Source organism: Cicer arietinum, chromosome 6 (genome assembly GCF_000331145.2).
Source record: "Cicer arietinum cultivar CDC Frontier isolate Library 1 chromosome 6, Cicar.CDCFrontier_v2.0, whole genome shotgun sequence".
Taxonomy (NCBI): domain Eukaryota; kingdom Viridiplantae; phylum Streptophyta; class Magnoliopsida; order Fabales; family Fabaceae; genus Cicer; species Cicer arietinum.
The window spans coordinates 34,129,926-34,147,997 of NC_021165.2; the positions used below are offsets into that span (position 1 = coordinate 34,129,926).

Sequence of the window (18,072 nt, forward strand, 5' to 3'; positions counted from 1 at the left end):
TAACATCCCCATCTGTCACAATTGTCAGAAGTCGGGGCACATGGCAAGGGAGTGCACGGCTCCAAAGGTGGAACCAGTGGTGAATGTAGCTAGGGCTACCCGTCCTACTGCTAGAGGACGCATTTATTGTGTGAATGCTGAAGAGGGAAATCCATCTGGTAATCTGATTCAGCGTGATTGTGAGATTGCAGGTAACACTCTAACTGCACTCTTTGATTCGGGGGCAACCCATTCCTTCATTGCTATGGACTGTGTGAATCGCTTGAAGTTATCTGTGTCTGCTTTACCTTTTGATTTGGTTGTTTCCACGCCTGCTAAGACCTTAACCGTAAATTCAGCATGTTTACATTGTCGAATGACTATTCAGAATAGGGATTTCTTGGTTAATCTAATTTGTTTACCGCTACAATCACTCGAGGTCATCCTCGGTATGGATTGGATGTCTTATCACTATGTGATCTTGGATTGTGCTCGGAAATTGGTTCTTTTCCCCGAACCAGGAGTTGTTAAGTATTTAGCTGCTAACAAACTCCGAGTGTCGCTAAGTGAAGGGACTCATGAGTTTTTGTCTCTAGCAAATGTAGAGGCAAAGATAAATGTGGAAATAGAAGATGTGATACTTGTCAACGAGTATCGGGATGTATTTCCAACGGAAATTCCAGGATTGCCACCGGTAAGAGAAGTGGAATTCTTCATTGATTTGCACCCAGGAACGGGACCCATTTCAATGGCACCTTATCGAATGTCGCCATTGGAATTAAATGAGCTCAAAGGCCAAATTGAAGACTTGTTGGAGAAGAAATTCATCAGACCAAGTGTATCACCATGGGGTGCTCCAGTTTTGCTAGTTAAGAAGAAGGACGGAAGCTCGCGCCTATGTGTGGATTATAGACAGCTCAACAAGGCAACTATCAAGAATCGTTATCCTTTGCCACGAATCGATGATTTGATGGATCAATTGAGAGGGGCCGCGATATTTTCGAAGATTGACTTGAAGTCGGGTTACCATCAGATCCGAGTAAGGGAAGGAGACATTCAGAAAACAGCTTTCAGAACCCGCTACGGACATTATGAATACCTGGTTATGCCGTTCGGAGTTACCAATGCACCGGCAATTTTCATGGACTACATGAACAGGATCTTTAATTCGTTCCTTGATAAATTCGTGGTGGTATTCATTGATGATATATTGATTTATTCAAGGACCGAAGAAGAGCATGGAGAACATTTGCGACAAGTTCTTGAGATTTTACGCGAGAAGCGATTGTATGCCAATCTGTCGAAGTGTGAATTTTGGCTAGAGAAAGTGAATTTCTTGGGACATGTGATAACCAAGGAAGGAATCGCTGTAGATCCGGCTAAGATTGAGGCGGTTCTTGCTTGGAAACAGCCTCAGACTGTCACTGACATACGAAGTTTTGTGGGACTGGCAGGGTACTACAGGAGGTTTATCGAAGGTTTTGCTAAGATTGTGGCTCCACTGACACAACTTACCAGAAAAGATCAACCGTTCGCATGGACGGAGAAGTGTGAAGAAAACTTCCAGTTACTGAAGAGGAAATTGACGACCTCACCTGTATTGGTGTTACCGCAATCAGAAGAACCCTATGAAGTTTATTGTGATGCATCCCACCAGGGGTTAGGATGTGTTCTGATGCAACACAAGAAAGCTGTGGCTTATGCCTCGAGACAATTGAAGATTCACGAAAGGAACTATCCTACTCATGATTTGGAGCTTGCCGCGGTTGTTTTTGCATTAAAGATCTGGAGGCATTATTTATATGGGTGCACGTTCACCGTGTTCAGCGACCATAAGAGCTTGAAATATTTGTTTGATCAGAAGGAGTTGAACATGCGCCAGAGACGATGGATGGAGACTCTCAAGGATTTTGATTTCACACTGCAGTACCACCCTGGGAAGATATATATATATGTTTGTTTGGAGAGAATAGAAAGAAAGAAAATTAGAAGGAAGGAAAAGGAAGAGAAAAGGTTATATAAAGGAAAGAAGGAAATAGAAAGGAAGGAAAAACAAAGAAAGGAAAAAGGAAGGAAAGAAAATTCCAATTTTCCATCTTCTTCCTCCCGTGCCTACACGAAACCCATTTCTTCTTCTTCTTGGTTTTGCTTTCTTTTTCGTTCCTTTTCTTCAAAACTAGTAACCCAAGGTTGGGTGAGAGTTAGAACAAAGGTTTCGCAACTCCACTCTTCCTCTTTGATTCGAAAACGAAGAAAAACGGTATTTGAGATTCAAACACAAACCCCTCCGTTTCTTCTAGATCCAAGCTTCATTTCGCGAAGAGTTAGAAGGGAAAGTTGCTCACTACCACGCTACGGTGCTAGGGGACCAATTTGGAGGCGACGTTGCGAGCGGAGATTTTTACCGGATTTGCTCGCGGTACCGGAAACGCACGTTAGAGTTAACGCGAAGGTAAGGGCTCCTTCCAAACTTTTAGTTTGCATCTAGGGCCTTATCTGTGGTTGTGTGGAAACGAATTGTGTTAGGATTGGAGTATTGTTTTGGGAAAAATGATTTTACCTCATGTATGTAAGATTTTGAATAAATGAAATTTATTATGTTGATTTGTGTTCATCGTATTTGGCATGTTCATACTTGATGTTTGTTGATTGATGTGTTTTGGTGTGAATTATGAATTGAATGTGAGAATTTGTTTGAGTTTGTTTTGTGTGGAATTTGAAAACCATTAAGTTAAATGAGTATTAAGAATGGGGAATCTCTTAATGTCTCGGTTACTTAATATTTGTTTTTGAAAATCGTTTAAGTTAACTGGGCGTTAAGAATGGGGAATCTCTTAATGTCTCGGTTACTTAATATTTTGTTTTGAAAATCGTTTAAGTTAATTGGGCGTTAAGAATGGGGAATCTCTTAATGTCTCGGTTACTTAATATTTTGTTTTGAAAATCGTTTAAGTTAACTGGGCGTTAAGAATGGGGAATCTCTTAATGTCTCGGTTACTTAATATTTTGTTTTGAAAATCGTTTAAGTTAACTGGGCGTTGAGAATGGGGAATCTCTTAATGTCTCGGTTACTTAATATTTTGTTTTGAAAATCGTTTAAGTTAACTGGGCGTTAAGAATGGGGAATCTCTTAATGTCTCGGTTACTTAATATTTGTTTTTTTGAAAATCGTTTAAGTTAACTGGGCGTTAAGAATGGGGAATCTCTTAATGTCTTGTTTACTTAATGTGTGTTTGTTTGTGAAAAATCGTTTAAGTTAACTGGGCGTTAAGAATGGGGAATCTCTTAATGTCTCGGTTACTTAATATTTTGTTTTGAAAATCGTTTAAGTTAACTGGGCGTTGAGAATGGGGAATCTCTTAATGTCTCGGTTACTTAATATTTGTTTTTTTGAAAATCGTTTAAGTTAACTGGGCGTTGAGAATGGGGAATCTCTTAATGTCTCGGTTACTTAATATTTTGTTTTGAAAATTGTTAAGTTAACTGGGCGTTAAGAATGGGGAATCTCTTAATGTCTCGGTTACTTAATATTTGTTTTTGAAAATCGTTTAAGTTAACTGGGCGTTAAGAATGGGGAATCTCTTAATGTCTCGGTTACTTAATATTTGTTTTTGAAAATCGTTTAAGTTAACTGGGCGTTAAGAATGGGGAATCTCTTAATGTCTCGTTTACTTATGTGTGTTTTGGTAAATCGTGCAGACCCGTGATAGGTGGCACCTTGGTAAACGGTACGGGCCCGTGATAGGCAGTACGTTTACGATTTACGTTTGGTAAGTTGTGCAGACCCGGGATAGGTGGCACCTCGGTAAACAGTACGGACCCGGGATAGGTAGTACGTTTACAATTTACGTTCCTGCGGGAATTGCGTTTGTCCGTGAGAGACTGCGCAGGGGTTTGTCCGTGAGAGACTACGCCCTGGTTTAAGTTAGATGAGAATTAAGAATGGGGAATCTCTTAATGTCTCGTTTACTTATGTATGTTTTGGTAAATCGTGCAGACCCGTGATAGGTGGCACCTTGGTAAACGGTACGGGCCCGTGATAGGCAGTACGTTTACGATTTACGTTTGGTAAGTTGTGCAGACCCGGGATAGGTGGCACCTCGGTAAACAGTACTGACCCGTGATAGGTGGTACGTTTACGAGTTACGTTCCTGAGGGAATTGTGTTTGTCCGTGAGAGACTGCACAGGTGTTTGTCCGTGAGAGACTACACCCTGTTAAATTGTGAATTGTTGGTTCATTTGGTATGTGTAGTAATTGTGTTATAAGTGTTATGTTTTGGAATTTGGTGATAACATGTTGGATTGCTATACCATTTTGAAACCCATGATGTTGTATTGATTGTGTTATAAATGTTAAGTGTTATGTTTTGGAATTTGGTGATAACATGTTGGATTGCTATACCATTTTGAAACCCATGATGTTGTATTAATTGTGTTATAAATGTTAAGTGTTATGTTTTGGAATTTGGTGATAACATGTTTGCTTGCAATACTATTTCGAAACTAATGATGTTGTAGCGATTGCGTTATCAGTGCTAAGTGTTAGGATTTGAGATTATGTATGAATGTGATTGAGTTAGTTATGAATTTTTGGAAAAATGATGAGGGAAATCGATTTCCCAATCGATTGGATGAGTTGCAGGAAGTTCACCATTTTGACCTAATCGATTTGCCAATCGATTGTATAAATATGTCTTTCAAAATCTTTTAAGAAATCGATTTGGAAATCGATTGGCAGAGAGGCAGGAACTCAGCAAAACTGCCAAAATCGATTTGGAAATCGATTTGGCAACACAGGGACTCATCAGAACTGACAAAATCGACTTAGAAATCGATTTGGTCATGCAGAAACTCAGCAGAACTGACCAAATCGATTTGGCAATCGATTGGCTCAGCAAAAGTCCTTATTTTGAGTTAGATAATCGATTGCTCAATTGATTTATCAATGCTTTGGTCAGTTATGTATTACTTGATGGATTGAGAACTTTATTTTGAGTTCATTGTTAATTGGCAAGCATTGTATGAACTTTTAGCATATGGAAAATCCTTTTAAGGTGCATGCTTAGTTGAAAGGTTATTTTGTGCATTTAAAACTTAAATGTTATGTGTTATCTGTTAATTTCGGTTGGTGACCCTTTACAATTATTGTGGAAATCTGGGCTTTGCCCTCAGATGAGAGTCAGGACGATCCTACCGGTTCGTACCCTACGGACGGGAATGGAGATGGGAACGCTTGACTGCAGCTACGTTAGGAGGATCTCACGGGGCGCGTGGAGATCAGTCAGGGTGTTTAGTTGTTTTGTAAAATGATCAGACTAGGTTGTCACAGAGGGAACAGATGTCTTTCTTTTGGGGTTGCGTTTATTTTAAACCGGAAGACTGTATTGTTACTATTATTGTCAGTATGACACCTTAGTTGAACGGGTTCCTTGTATCTTCTGGTTGTTGTTTAGATACTTTGGATGTATGTATTTGAGAAACTTTTCCCGCTGCTTGTGAATTTTAATGACTCAATTATTTATCCAAAGGCATTTCTTTATCTATTTCTCTGTTTTAGTTTATTTACTTTTGAAAAAAAAATACACCCTTGCTTTGAAAAACGGGGTGTTACAAATTTAGTTCCAATAGAAGGTTATATAAGAACGACGCAACACATAACTAATAGTGCCTTTAACCAATGGTTTTTCCATAGACATATTCAAACATACAAAATCAATTGATATTTTCTAACTCTTTTCCTCCTCATTTCAGAGTAAATTGATATTTACTACTCAATTGATATTTACTGCTCTTATTTATAGCAGTAAATTAGGTTATAGAACTTTTGGAAACAAAATTTGCAATGATTGCTAATTATCAAGATTGATTTTCTTCCGTTACAAAACTTCTTTAAAAAATTATCATTATTGTTATTTATGATAAATCGACGAGAATTCTTTTAAGTATTAAAATAACAAAGAAGAATTCTACAAGAGTCTTCTCATCCTTGATTTTATTTGGACTTTTCGGTTGATTTTTGGGTCAATTTGACAAAATCGATCGAAATTCGTATTTTTTGGACCAAATAATGGCTAGAGTCTGAAATCTGACCCGAAATTTGAAATGATCATCATTAAGTGATCAATTAAATGATAGTAGCAATTATTAGATTTGCCATCATTAAGGGGACCAAATTCTCAAGTATCATCATTAAGTGATCAATTTAAATCCATCCTCTCAAACATTATTAGATTAAATATAATACAAGTTGCTTCTGGCTATCCTAGTTCTATTGCTTGTGAAGCTATATTTAGGGACAACTCTACTACTTCCCTGAGTTGTTTCGTTGTGAATTTAGAAATTACAACTATGTTGCATATTGTGCTTACGTAAACTATGGTTGTTATAGAAATAATCTACAAGAACGGGTGAGACATCACATTGTTAACATTTATTAGTGAGATATTTTCTCTTGGATTTATATTTTGTTTAAAAAAAGTCAAAGTAGTACTACAAGAAAGTTTAATTATCATACCAAACCATCTTACATTTATACAATAAAACAAATATACAGACAAATAAAGTATATTGAAAATAGTTGAGAAGTGATCATTTTTTATATATTTTAATATATCTCCATCTTGATTCCATGTAATTACTTATATCATCAGGTGCAGCATAAACCCCAAACTTGAAATACAAATCACCTGGCCCATGATCCTTTGTTTGAAATTTCTTAACTCCATTAATGAACACAGTAACTATTCCACCATCCACATCATGTATGATATTAAGTCTGAACCATTTATTATAAAGATTTTCAGCCACCAAATATGTGTTGTAATACCTCATATCTCCATTGTATATTCTTAGTATTAAAGTTGTAGCACCTTCTGATGCACCATGGATTTGTGCTATTGTAGCACCTGATGTTCCCTTTGGCACATAGCCATAACCTTCAAATTGCCATACCCCTGAGTGGTAGTCAAGCCCCTGCATATACAATGAGAATATGTTAAGAGATAAGATAATTTTGTTAGTAGTTTGGAGATTAGTTAGTTGATTAAATTTGGTTAATTAGTTAGTTGTTTCATTGGTTAGGTTTAGTTAGTTTATTTCTATAGACAAATTAATTTTAATAAATTAATAGAGTTAACTTAGTTTTTCCAGTTTGATGAACCACATGTATAAATATCTTTTAGTATTTCTTTATTAATAAGTTACGTTATCTATTTTGGAAATAAATTTATGCTTAGAAAAACTTAAATTGAATTTTTTGGAAGAAAAAATGTGTTTTAAAACAAAAATTAATTTAAATTTTTTAAAATACATTTGGAATCATATAATTGAAAGTCAGAGATAAATTTGAATTTTTTATTAATTGACATAGGTAAGAGTATAATTGTGGGGATATAAAGTAAAATTGTTATGACATTACACTTTTGATAAAACTCAAGTGTCTATATGTTGCTTCCACAATTAAATTTCAGTTTTGTTTATATATAGAAGAAAAAATCATGTGATTTTTTTAAATGATCATGAACTATTTAAATAAGTTTTAATCATAATTATCAATATTAATTGTATGGTCAAGATTTAACCATTTCATTTGATATATTCAATATATATATATATATATATATATATATAAATAAGTATTGTTTGGAAAAAATAATTTTTAAAAATAAAATTTTTACTTTGAATTCTTTAAAAATGTCTGTGTGTCAGCTCTCATATTTGTCCTTTTTTATTAAATAAAGTTTAGATGAGTTAGATTTTAAGGGTTCATCATAATTAAGGTATATTTCGAAGTTCAAAATATACTTAAAGATGTACCTATATCACCCACTAAAGATATACTAAGGCATGTTAGCATTTGCTATAAATTAGGGGATTATCTATGAACAATACCTTAATGCGAATTTCTGTGCGTGGCTGAGTAGGGCTACTAGGAGAGTAAGGCTTATCATTAGCATAAACCCAAAATCGATGAACACCATCAATGTAGCTATACCTTTGCTTTAGAGGTATGTTGTAAGGCTTCTGCACCTCAAAATTTGCTTCAGTCAATGGGACAGAGGTAAAACCATAAGTAGGATCTTCACCACATACTACCACAATGTGAGTACAAACTAAAAAAAACAAAGATAGAATCACAAAAATGTAAGTGCTACTCATTTTTTTTTTCTTCTTAATTTCTCAACTACCAATTGATTGCTTCTATAGAATGTTGTGAGCTATTTGGAGAGTAGTATAAATGGCACATTTATAGTCCTCGGAAAGAAGTAGACATTGAATAATATATTTTTTATAGTAATTATGATATATTTTAATATGGATCAAGTCCACTATGAATTAATATATCAAAAATGTTATAAAAAAAATTATAGTATATATGATAAATTCTAATATAAATAACATCAACCATAAATCAGTAGAAAAATATTTAAAATTTTAATAATTATAAATATCGTCTATTAAAAATAGATATTAATGTTACTTTTATTTTTATGATTAAGTTAAATATATATATAGTTATGGTTAAAATATACAGTATAAAATTGACCATGATCGAATTACCGTCTTATCCAGGATAATGAGTTATTACTTAAACTATCATTTTTTTTTTTTTTGTAATTTTAAATGATTGGTCTATCTGTAGACCAGTATAAAAATCTCCACGTTAAAACTCATCGCACCTTGGATTATTGATCATAGTTTTGGACTCATCTTACTTTTAATTCACCAGTGAGGTATCATGAACCAAAAATAAAAAATTAAATTGAGAAATTAATAAATTAATAAATTTTTGTATAAAAACAAAATAATGACAACTAAAATTTATTTAACACCTATAATTAATGTATGAGTATGTACGAGAAAGGAACGTACTCATTTTTCTACCAATTATTTAAGCAAATTCAAAAGTTGGGGAACGGTAACTATTCAAGACAAGGAAACAGTCCACGCAAAGCCCAATTAATAATGGGAGGAAAAACAAGAACAAATGTAACATCAAATTGTTCTTCAATTAGTTTTTTTTTTTTTTTCAAATGCAAACTTAACTTTTTATTTATAGGAATAAAAAGCAAACGTAATTTAAATTTTAGCACAATTGACAAATGCAAATTTCGATATTGTTGGATGTCTCAGTTATGTGTGAGTTGAATTTATCGTATTATTTAACATCTTTTCTGTGAACTCAAAAAAAGCAAATTTAAGTAATGGATCATTCTAACAAAAAAATAAATATAAATAAATTTTTAGTAAAAAATCTCACTTTTTAGATTCTCAAATTTAAATTACACAAGAAAATATTTTTTTAATAAAAGAAAAAAATTTAAGATAAGATAACAGTGGTTCAGTTCAAGATAGGAAAAACAGAGATTGAGAATTTACATTGACTTTACTACAATAACACTATCAGAGATTGAAACCACATTAAGAAACATTTTTATTTGTCTGTATATTCTAGAAATACTTGCACAATGTTGGGGGTTTGTTGAGTACAAATGTACTTCAACCCAATATATTGATCGGTTCTAATCACAATATACACCCAAGGGGATTAGAAAACTAATTCGAGAAAATAAACCTTGAGTTACTTTCTGTTTTACACCCTCCAATAGATCTTCCAATGTTCAAAAAGTATTTGTAACATCCCCATTTAGAAGCAAAAAGTAACCAACTTATATCCATGGAAGGCTAAATACATTGCAACATACCAAAGAGAGATCACCCCAAAAATACAATTGAATACCAATCTATGACTATGAGGTTGAGAAAGAAATAAAACTAGCACAATAAGCATATAGGGTGAAAGAAATAATTAACTATTGCACTATAAACTGATAATAACAATCTAGTTAAAACACAAGATAATAAAGTAACATGCTAGAAACATTTATGATTCATCTTGTGTTATCTGTAGCATTTCCTTCTCTACTTGAATTAACTTCATTGATTGGTCTCTCCAGCTTAAGGCCCTGGCCCTAAAAGTAAAGGGGCCTCTTTCTTTTCATTGTTGGAATCTTTCTTGGAATTAGAGTTACTAGCATTGGCTCTAAGAGGAGGCTCAAAGTGTTTGCTAGCAACATCAGGAGGAGGTGCATCTTCTCCAGGAAGAACAAGAAGACCTTTCTCTCGAAGCGAAGACGGCTCGTCAAAGCATGTACTCCAAAGAGAGTCCACAAGCAGTCTTTCCTCCCTAGATGCTTCAAGTTCGTCAGCTGACATTAAACTGATGCCTTCTATTCGGTCTTGAAGAAGTTGCTTCATCTTCTCGTTATCTTCTGCAGAGCAATTTGAGCCATCTTTTGTATCGCGAGCAAGCTCGAGAAGGTCTTTAAGGGCAGCTTCACGAACATCTGCATCTTCACTAGAGGCAAGATGCATCAATATACGAGGGAACCCTAGCTCTTTCACGATGTTACAGTCTGAACTGTTCTCATGCAATAAGTAATGGATCAAGTTGAGAGCCTTCCTGAAAGAATGTAAAATTGGGAATGAGTTTTACTTCGTATGTTTGTAGCTGGAATGACATTTAATTCTAAATTTTTCTTTTTAATTGTGATTGAGAGAATATGGAATCTAACTACAGAGAATGATTTCCATAAATACTGAAAACAATATTGACATTTTTAAAAAAAATTCAGAAATATTCAATCCATTATTAAAATGTACTTTCAAAACCTTCCATCATGTCTTCAATAGTGTTTATTTCATCAAAAGAAATGGTATGAAGAAACATGTGAAGTAAACAAGCATTTAGTTACCTTTGAAATCTCACATTTTCAGAGGTCAGTGCATCTTTTAAGGCCGCATAACCATTTGCTAGACGAAATGCAGTGATTCCGGGCTTATTGTGTCGAATTAGGGCTGTCAAGTTCCCCAAAGTACAAAAAATATTAATACCATACCAACTTTAGAAGAAAAAAAATATTATTACAAAATAAATTGGTACATACAAGATAAAGCACCCAATGCTTTAGCTCGAACATTAACATCAGGATCTGAACTGAAATTTGAAACAAGAGGTTCGAAGCCATTTGCTTCCATGACAAGTTGCTGACTTCGAGGATTGTTTTGGACGATTGTGGTTACAACATCAGCCGCCTTTGCTCGAATATTGGCATGAGAGTTCTTGAGATAACCAAGGAGAGGAACCAACCCACCTATTGAGTGGAGATCTGGAGAATAGGTTAATAACAAGAAATTGGTGAGACATATAGTTGTTGAATTAAGGAAAACATAAATTCATTAACGGCCACAGGAATTAAATCCGATTATAAAGGAAAAATGTACAGAATAGTGATAGCAAAATTGTATTTCAGCAGTGCCAACCATTTCTGTGATCAAATGGTAAAACATGCGAACAAGAATAATTAAACGATTGAGGAAAAGTATAAATCAACAATTTTCAGCAAAAGCATTACAAAGAAAACCATCTCAAGTCTTGATAATTGAAGCCAAAACTAATGAAACCTAATATATCGATTTGTCCGAAATAATAACAATTCAAAACAAACTACTCTAAAACACCAATTCTTCATTGCCTATATTTGAAGAAACGCACTTCATCAAATAGTGAATGCATGGAGGCAGCTACAAAAAACTACATAATATATTAAATTATGATCTCCAAATTTATAGGAATCCCCCATTGGAAACAACTACAAACAAATATAAGCCAGATAAAACAAGTACTCCAATAATATAATTAGTGTCCGAATACTCTTCAACAAAATCAAGGTCAAAGCCATTCTAAAAACTCACCATTGGCCATATCAATCGATTCAACATGCTCTTGCAGCTCATCCAACATATCTGAAAAATTCATGTCAGACACCTGCCCCAAGTAAGTATAGGATTTATGAAAAAATACTTATTATAATAAAATGCACTTTATTTTTTTGTTACGTTAGTCTTCAATCTCATAGTATCCAATACCTTCAATATCTGTAGGGGTAACCCCTTGTTCTTCCAATTCTTGCTGAGGAGTCTGCATTACAAGTGTGATCTCTTTCATACGTTTTACAACATCAACGGTTTGTGCTTGCATCGCTTCCATGAACCATCTCCGATCCTCCTCACTACCAGAATCATAAAAAATATCAAAGTCAGACACTAGTGCTAGTCCACTCAATATTAGTTTCAGATGTTCAGCCATATCATTCATATTCGACTACGATACTCATATTAGGGTGTACATTTACTAAACTACAACTACAAAAAAATAGAAACCATTTTACTTGTATCTACAAACTAATAGAAATATCAAAATAAGACCCTAGAGCACTGAATAAGCCTCCCAACTCATTATAAACTTCAAGAACCACGTTGTAGTATACAAAAAAAAATACAATAAGGGTTTGTTTGGGAGGGGAATTTTAGGGACCAGGGGTCCCTACATTTAAAAAATCACACATTTACACGCATTATTTGATCACCATCGTCGATTTGAGATCAGTTTGCTCATATTACATCTTTACTAAATTATACTCCCGCCGCCCCTTAATTGTAAGCAAGCACCCATTAAAATAAATTGTCCCTAAATATAAGCCCTTATGTAAATTACTAGATGCATTTATTATTATGATATACCTTTTCATTTCCTTTTTTCAGAGCATTTCCATAAAACATAGATAAGTTTAGGAATTTTTTAAAAGCCTCTTAAACCCTCAATTCTAATCCTTTATTCCTGATTGAAAGTTGTTGACAATCAAACAAGGTGAGAGTTTATCATCCCTCCTTGCTTTTCTACACAGACCCTCAAAATGATTCCCCACTCTTCCATCAAATATTCCATTCTTTATCGGTTACTCCATCTCAAATATCAGTAAACTCTTTCTTTCCACCCCAACTCCAAAACAAAGACTAAAATTCCACATATAACACAGTACTACAGAATCATTAAATTACAAAATCAGTCCCTAGTCCTAAGTCATATTATTATTCAACACCAATCCCTTAGCACTACAAAAATAAAAAAATAAAAAATTCTAACATAAAGGTATAGGTTTTTGCAAGTTGCTAAAACAACCACAAAAAACAAAAATTTTAAGCAAGCTAACTACAGAATCACAAACATGTAACTAAATCAAAACAATTTTTTTCAATTAAAAAAAAAAAACATGATTTTGAATTTTGGGTATGCATTTTTCTGCAACTAAAACTAAGAAAAAAAATTAGACATGTTGTATTATCCTAAATCAATATCACGAGTAACTTAACTTTCAACAAAAAAAATGGTAAACAAAAAAGGGGCAAAAGTGTCTAGCTCAACGGCAAACACTGAAAGTGTTAAGAGGAAAATCACGTTTAGTTACAAAATAAAAGGGGCAAAAGTGGAAATAAAATAAAATTGAATTGTACCTTAAATTACGCGTGGGACGAGTACCATCAGAGTTAGCAATACTCCATTTGAGCAATCCATCCCAATTAGGTCCTTCTTTCGCCATTTTACTAATTCACACACAAAAAAACACAAGATAAAAAATGAATAACAGTTTTCGTTTTCTTTAAATGTTTTTTGTGAATCAGCAACAAATAAAACTATGAGATTTTGAAAGAGAATTTTTAGAATGGGAAGAGTTGGATTCAGGTATATATTCAGCTTGTGAATGATTCGAGAAGCATCTCAAATATTCTGGAATTGGAAGAATGGGAACACAAACGAGGAAAGAAGAAAGTGAAGCGGTGAAAGATTGGGTTTTTTTGTTGGGTTTTGTGATTGGTGACCCAGATCCATTATTACAAATCTCCTCAGTTGATTGATATTTGCACCACAAATATTTATTCATGCACCCCTTTGCTTTTTTAATTATTCCCCTTAAATTCTTTATGAGCTTAATGACCATTAATCATTTTACACTAACATCAAATATTATGTAATTATTTAATGACTATTAATTATTTTATAATTATTATTGTGCATTATAAAATTTGTTTACACTGATCGTGTGTCTTCCTTTTTTTCCATACTTTCTCTTTGTTCTTTGAGACATACTCTTCCCATATTCTTTGTTGAAACTAAGATAAACTTTATGAGAAAACTTGGAAAAAAGAAAATAAATTAGACTTTTAATATTAATGTATTAATTAGGTTTAATTGTAGTTTTAGTCCTTCTATTATTAGCAATTCACGGAAATGGTCTCCCTATTTTAAAAGTCTACTGTTTTGGTCCCTTCATTAGATTTTTGAACTAAAAAAATACGAATATCACATATTTTTAGTGACATGAGATACAATATTATTACATAGAACAATCTAGATGCATTAATTATTCATATATCATTGATTAAATTAAAAATATGAAAATTTTATGAAGTTGAAACTTAAGTTTTTATTTCGTTTTATTCAAATTTCATGAGTGTTAATCATTTTACATTATCGTATCATATATCACGTTATTTAAAATATCTCATGCCATTATTTTTTAGTTAAAAAATCAGAAGGCTAAAACTGTCGACTTTTAAAATAAAGGGATCAATTTCGTAAATTAGAAAAAATAGATAGACTAAAATTACAATTAAGCCTATTAATTATTAAACAAAGAAATTCACAAGTGTTTTTCGGCAATATGGTGATATTGATACTTTGGTCCTAAATAGGGATGGTAGTGCATTAACAAATCTGAGACAAATAGGTTATGGCGGTCTTGTGCACAACTTTTATGGTCAATTTCAGTTTGATTTTTATGGTAGTGTGGGCCTATCCAATATTTTACATTCAAATATTCAAGCTTTATTAATAGGAGTTACTTTTTATTAGGAAGCAGATTTCAAGAAAATTTTGTGTTTTACTAATTTATTTCATCTTGTTCAACTTCTGATGAAGGAAACATCAAAGATTCGTCATTATACTAACTTCTTGGAGCTAATCCAAAGTTATGAGTAAAGATTTGGATATTTCTATCCAACATATATTAAGATAGGAAAATTATTATGCGAATATTTTGACTATATTAGGAGCTAATCACAATAGAATTCATGTGTTAATGCATGAACAATTGTCTTGTCTCTCATCAATGCTGCTAGTTGATCCACTAGGCATGTCCTTTATTAGGACATAATTTCTTTTTGCTATTTTAGTTTTTTTTTCTCACGTAACCAAAAAAAAGTAACGTATAGGAATTAAAAACTTATAATAGTTATTTAAAAAAATTGAGTTAAACGAAGTTTTAAATACTCAAATTTGTCCATAATTGATGTTGTGCTAATAGACTAGCAATGTCTTTTTGAATGTAAATAATTAATTGCAAAATATTAATTGTTAATTATATTTATGAATTTTGTCTTGACAATTTTTATTGTTGATAAAATTCTCTCTTTAGTTGCGGTAGCCTAGGAGTGTCAAAACAAGACCGATAAATTTAACAATCAAGTGATAATTTTTTTGAAAATCTTGATTCCGCTAACTTTTTACAAATAAAACATATTTGATATAACTAAGTACTTTATCTAGTAACTATTATAAGCAAAAAAAAAAATCTTAAAATTTGGTCACCATTATAAGAATATTTTTACTTCATTTAATGCTATTATCTCTCAATACACCCTTCATTTAATTTAAAATATTTAAGTTGATAGTTAAGTGTTTGATATTAAAAATGGATAATTTAGTCAATTTAACTTGTGTTATATATGAAATCTATAAAATTAATTTTATTTTACTATATTTCTTAAAACTCATAAAAGTAGTTTTATTTATTTATAATAATGACCTAAAGAAGTATATATTATTGAAGTAATTAAATATAAAAAATATATCAACTAATTAAAAATATAAAAAAAAGGTAGCCATACACAAGTAGCTTCATCCTTTGTTGTAAGAAAAGTATGAGAAAATAATTTATAAATACTAACATTATATTGATCCTAGGGATGACAATTAGATCCAGACTTAGTGGGTACTCACAAAAAAGATCAACAATGAGTAGGGTAAAACCCACATAACGGATATAAGTATGAAGACAAACAATTACTTACAAAATTAGAGTGTGGGTATTATAGTACCCCGTCTCGCACCTGCACTTTTATATATATATATATATATATATATATAAAATATTTTAAGCTTCATATTATGCCAAGTATGACATTTGTCCCTCAATTAAACATGTTTACTTATATGAATTTTCTAATTTTGGTAATTACCATATTATCATTTGTTTTAATGTTCTGTTGTTAAATACTTAATTTTTAATTTCTTTATGATTAGTTTAAAGTAAAAAAAAAAAGCTTTATAAAATATTATTTTAGATGTTTGGATGTTTATTGTAGTAATGTGGGATCATTTGATATGTTTTGAGTTAGAAACTATTTTGATTTGTAATACTTTATGATTTAGATTTAAGATATTTGGAAAAAATTTAAACTTAATCAGAACAATAGTGATTATTTATCAATCTATTTTAATTAAAGTGTGAGTAATGAATATGAGTATGGACACTAAAGTACCTAAAGGGTAAGAGTATTAAAGTTGATACCTAAGGAGAAATATACACGAGTATTTTTTGTAAATTGTGGATATGAGGACGGATACTATAGTATCAAACTCTAATATCTATTATCATCCATAGTTGATCCGAGTGGAACTCAACTTGAATACTTTAAATAAGGTCTTGGTTCTGTCTAGTAGATAGATAAAATGTGGTTAAAGGAGGAGTCCCTACGGTACAAGAAATTATAGAGAATGAACTACTAAAACCCTAAAATTTGTATTTTGGGTCCTACACAAAAATAAGTCCCGTATGATTATATTTAATTAAACTCTTTTAATTAAATACAAAAGATTAATTAAATTGAATGATCTTTAATTAAAGTAATCGTCAAACCTCATTTATTTAATCAAATCATATTTAATTCAATAAATTATAAATATGTTAATATATTAAATCATATTTAATACGATTAATATTTAATTAATTCAAAAGTTATTCAATTAAATCAAATCTTGTTAACATATACTTAATTCAATGTCGTTCTTAACACGTTGAACCCACACATTTGTTGAGTACTAGACAACACCTTACGAACTGAACCAACTTTCATTGACAAATTGTAAGCTTTATGATACACAATTCTTAGTTATAATTAATTATACAAAACTCCATGAGAGAATTAATTATTCTGAGACATACAATTCAGACTTCTAAAAAAATATTAGTTTTCTTTTATAAGTTGTCAAATATTAGTTAAATATATCGAATAAGTTTCCTTAAGGAATAGACATATGTGGTATAATTATCTCAATGAATATTTACTAAATGGATGGTATAAAAGACAACATTTGTTTATAATTATTATTTATATTGATGACATAAATATTATCAAAATTCTTGAGGAGCTTCTCAAAGTTGAATTCTTAAATAATGTCATTTTGTGAATTGTAAAGCTAATATATCAAATATGCTAAAATAGTTCTATATAGATAAACTACATTTGTTGTGCAAATTAATAGTTGGAAAGTCATTAGTTGTGAAAAAAATTATTTTAGAGCTCGACAAAAGGATAAAGAACTATGTGGTCTTGAAGTACCATATATTTATGCAATCAGACACTAATGTATCTCTCTAATTATACATGTCTTGATAACTCATTTTCTATTATTTTATTATAAACATATAATTCTTCACATACACAAAGGTATTGGATAAGAGTGAAGCATATACTTTGAGGATATATGTTTTGTTAGATAATGTTATTATATATTAGTAGTAAGAGTATTTTAGACATTTCTATTCTTTTATATATATACTTATTGTAACCCTATTAACTCAAGTTTGGTTCATTCTATGTTATGAAACCCTAGAGTGGTTGTCTCTCTTCTTCCTCTTTTCATTGTTAACATCGTATCAAAGAGCTTTGATTAATTTTGGGATCTACTATAAATAAGAGAGAGAATATTTTGATAGGAAAGGCAGCCACCAAAAGAGAAAAGAGAAGAGTAACCTTATTTCTGATTTTGTTATTGTAACCCTATTAACTTAAGTTTGGTTCATTCTATGTTATGAAACCCTAGAGTGGTTGTCTCTCTTCTTCCTCTTTTCATTGTTAACATCGTATCAAAGAGCTTTGATTAATTTTGGGATCTACTATAAATAAGAGAG

General features: G+C 31.9%; 2 protein-coding genes across 3 annotated transcripts; both read right to left on the minus strand.

Moving 5' to 3' along the window:
• Window positions 1-6,425: 6,425 nt before the first annotated feature.
• On the minus strand, window positions 6,426-8,236 carry LOC101515696 (citrate-binding protein-like). The gene is made up of 2 exons (XM_004506522.3): window positions 7,871-8,236; window positions 6,426-6,952 (listed from the first exon to the last, which is right to left on the minus strand). Exons 1-2 carry the CDS (start codon window positions 8,135-8,137, stop codon window positions 6,569-6,571), a joined length of 651 nt encoding a protein of 216 aa, XP_004506579.1. The 5' UTR covers window positions 8,138-8,236; the 3' UTR covers window positions 6,426-6,568.
• A 1,535-nt stretch (window positions 8,237-9,771) lies between these two features.
• LOC101515362 (uncharacterized) lies at window positions 9,772-13,632 on the minus strand. Of its 2 annotated transcripts, XM_004506521.4 has the most exons (6): window positions 13,334-13,632; window positions 11,909-12,051; window positions 11,735-11,785; window positions 10,927-11,148; window positions 10,735-10,837; window positions 9,772-10,442 (listed from the first exon to the last, which is right to left on the minus strand). In XM_004506521.4, the coding sequence occupies exons 1-6, from the start codon at window positions 13,417-13,419 to the stop codon at window positions 9,938-9,940; spliced, it is 1,110 nt and encodes a 369-aa protein (XP_004506578.1). In that variant the 5' UTR covers window positions 13,420-13,632; the 3' UTR covers window positions 9,772-9,937. The 2 variants fall into 2 exon arrangements, with proteins under 2 accessions (XP_004506578.1, XP_027191794.1); XM_027335993.2 differs by lacking the exon at window positions 13,334-13,632 and having other exon boundaries at window positions 11,735-11,807; window positions 11,909-12,048.
• Between the last annotated feature and the right edge of the window lie 4,440 nt (window positions 13,633-18,072).

Bases quoted from the DNA above. Each gene is read 5' to 3' on its own strand.
- LOC101515696 (XM_004506522.3), bottom strand. From the start codon at position 8,137: ATGAGTAGCACTTACATTTTTGTGATTCTATCTTTGTTTTTTTTAGTT. The intron at 6,953-7,870 runs GTATTGTTCATA...TTGTATATGCAG, and splicing joins GCACAGAAATTCGCATTAAG to GGGCTTGACTACCACTCAGG.
- LOC101515362 (XM_004506521.4), bottom strand. From the start codon at position 13,419: ATGGCGAAAGAAGGACCTAATTGGGATGGATTGCTCAAATGGAGTATT. The intron at 11,149-11,734 runs GTGAGTTTTTAG...CCTATTCTCCAG, and splicing joins ATCGATTGATATGGCCAATG to ATCTCCACTCAATAGGTGGG. The intron at 10,443-10,734 runs GTAACTAAATGC...ACATTCTTTCAG, and splicing joins GAAAATGTGAGATTTCAAAG to GAAGGCTCTCAACTTGATCC.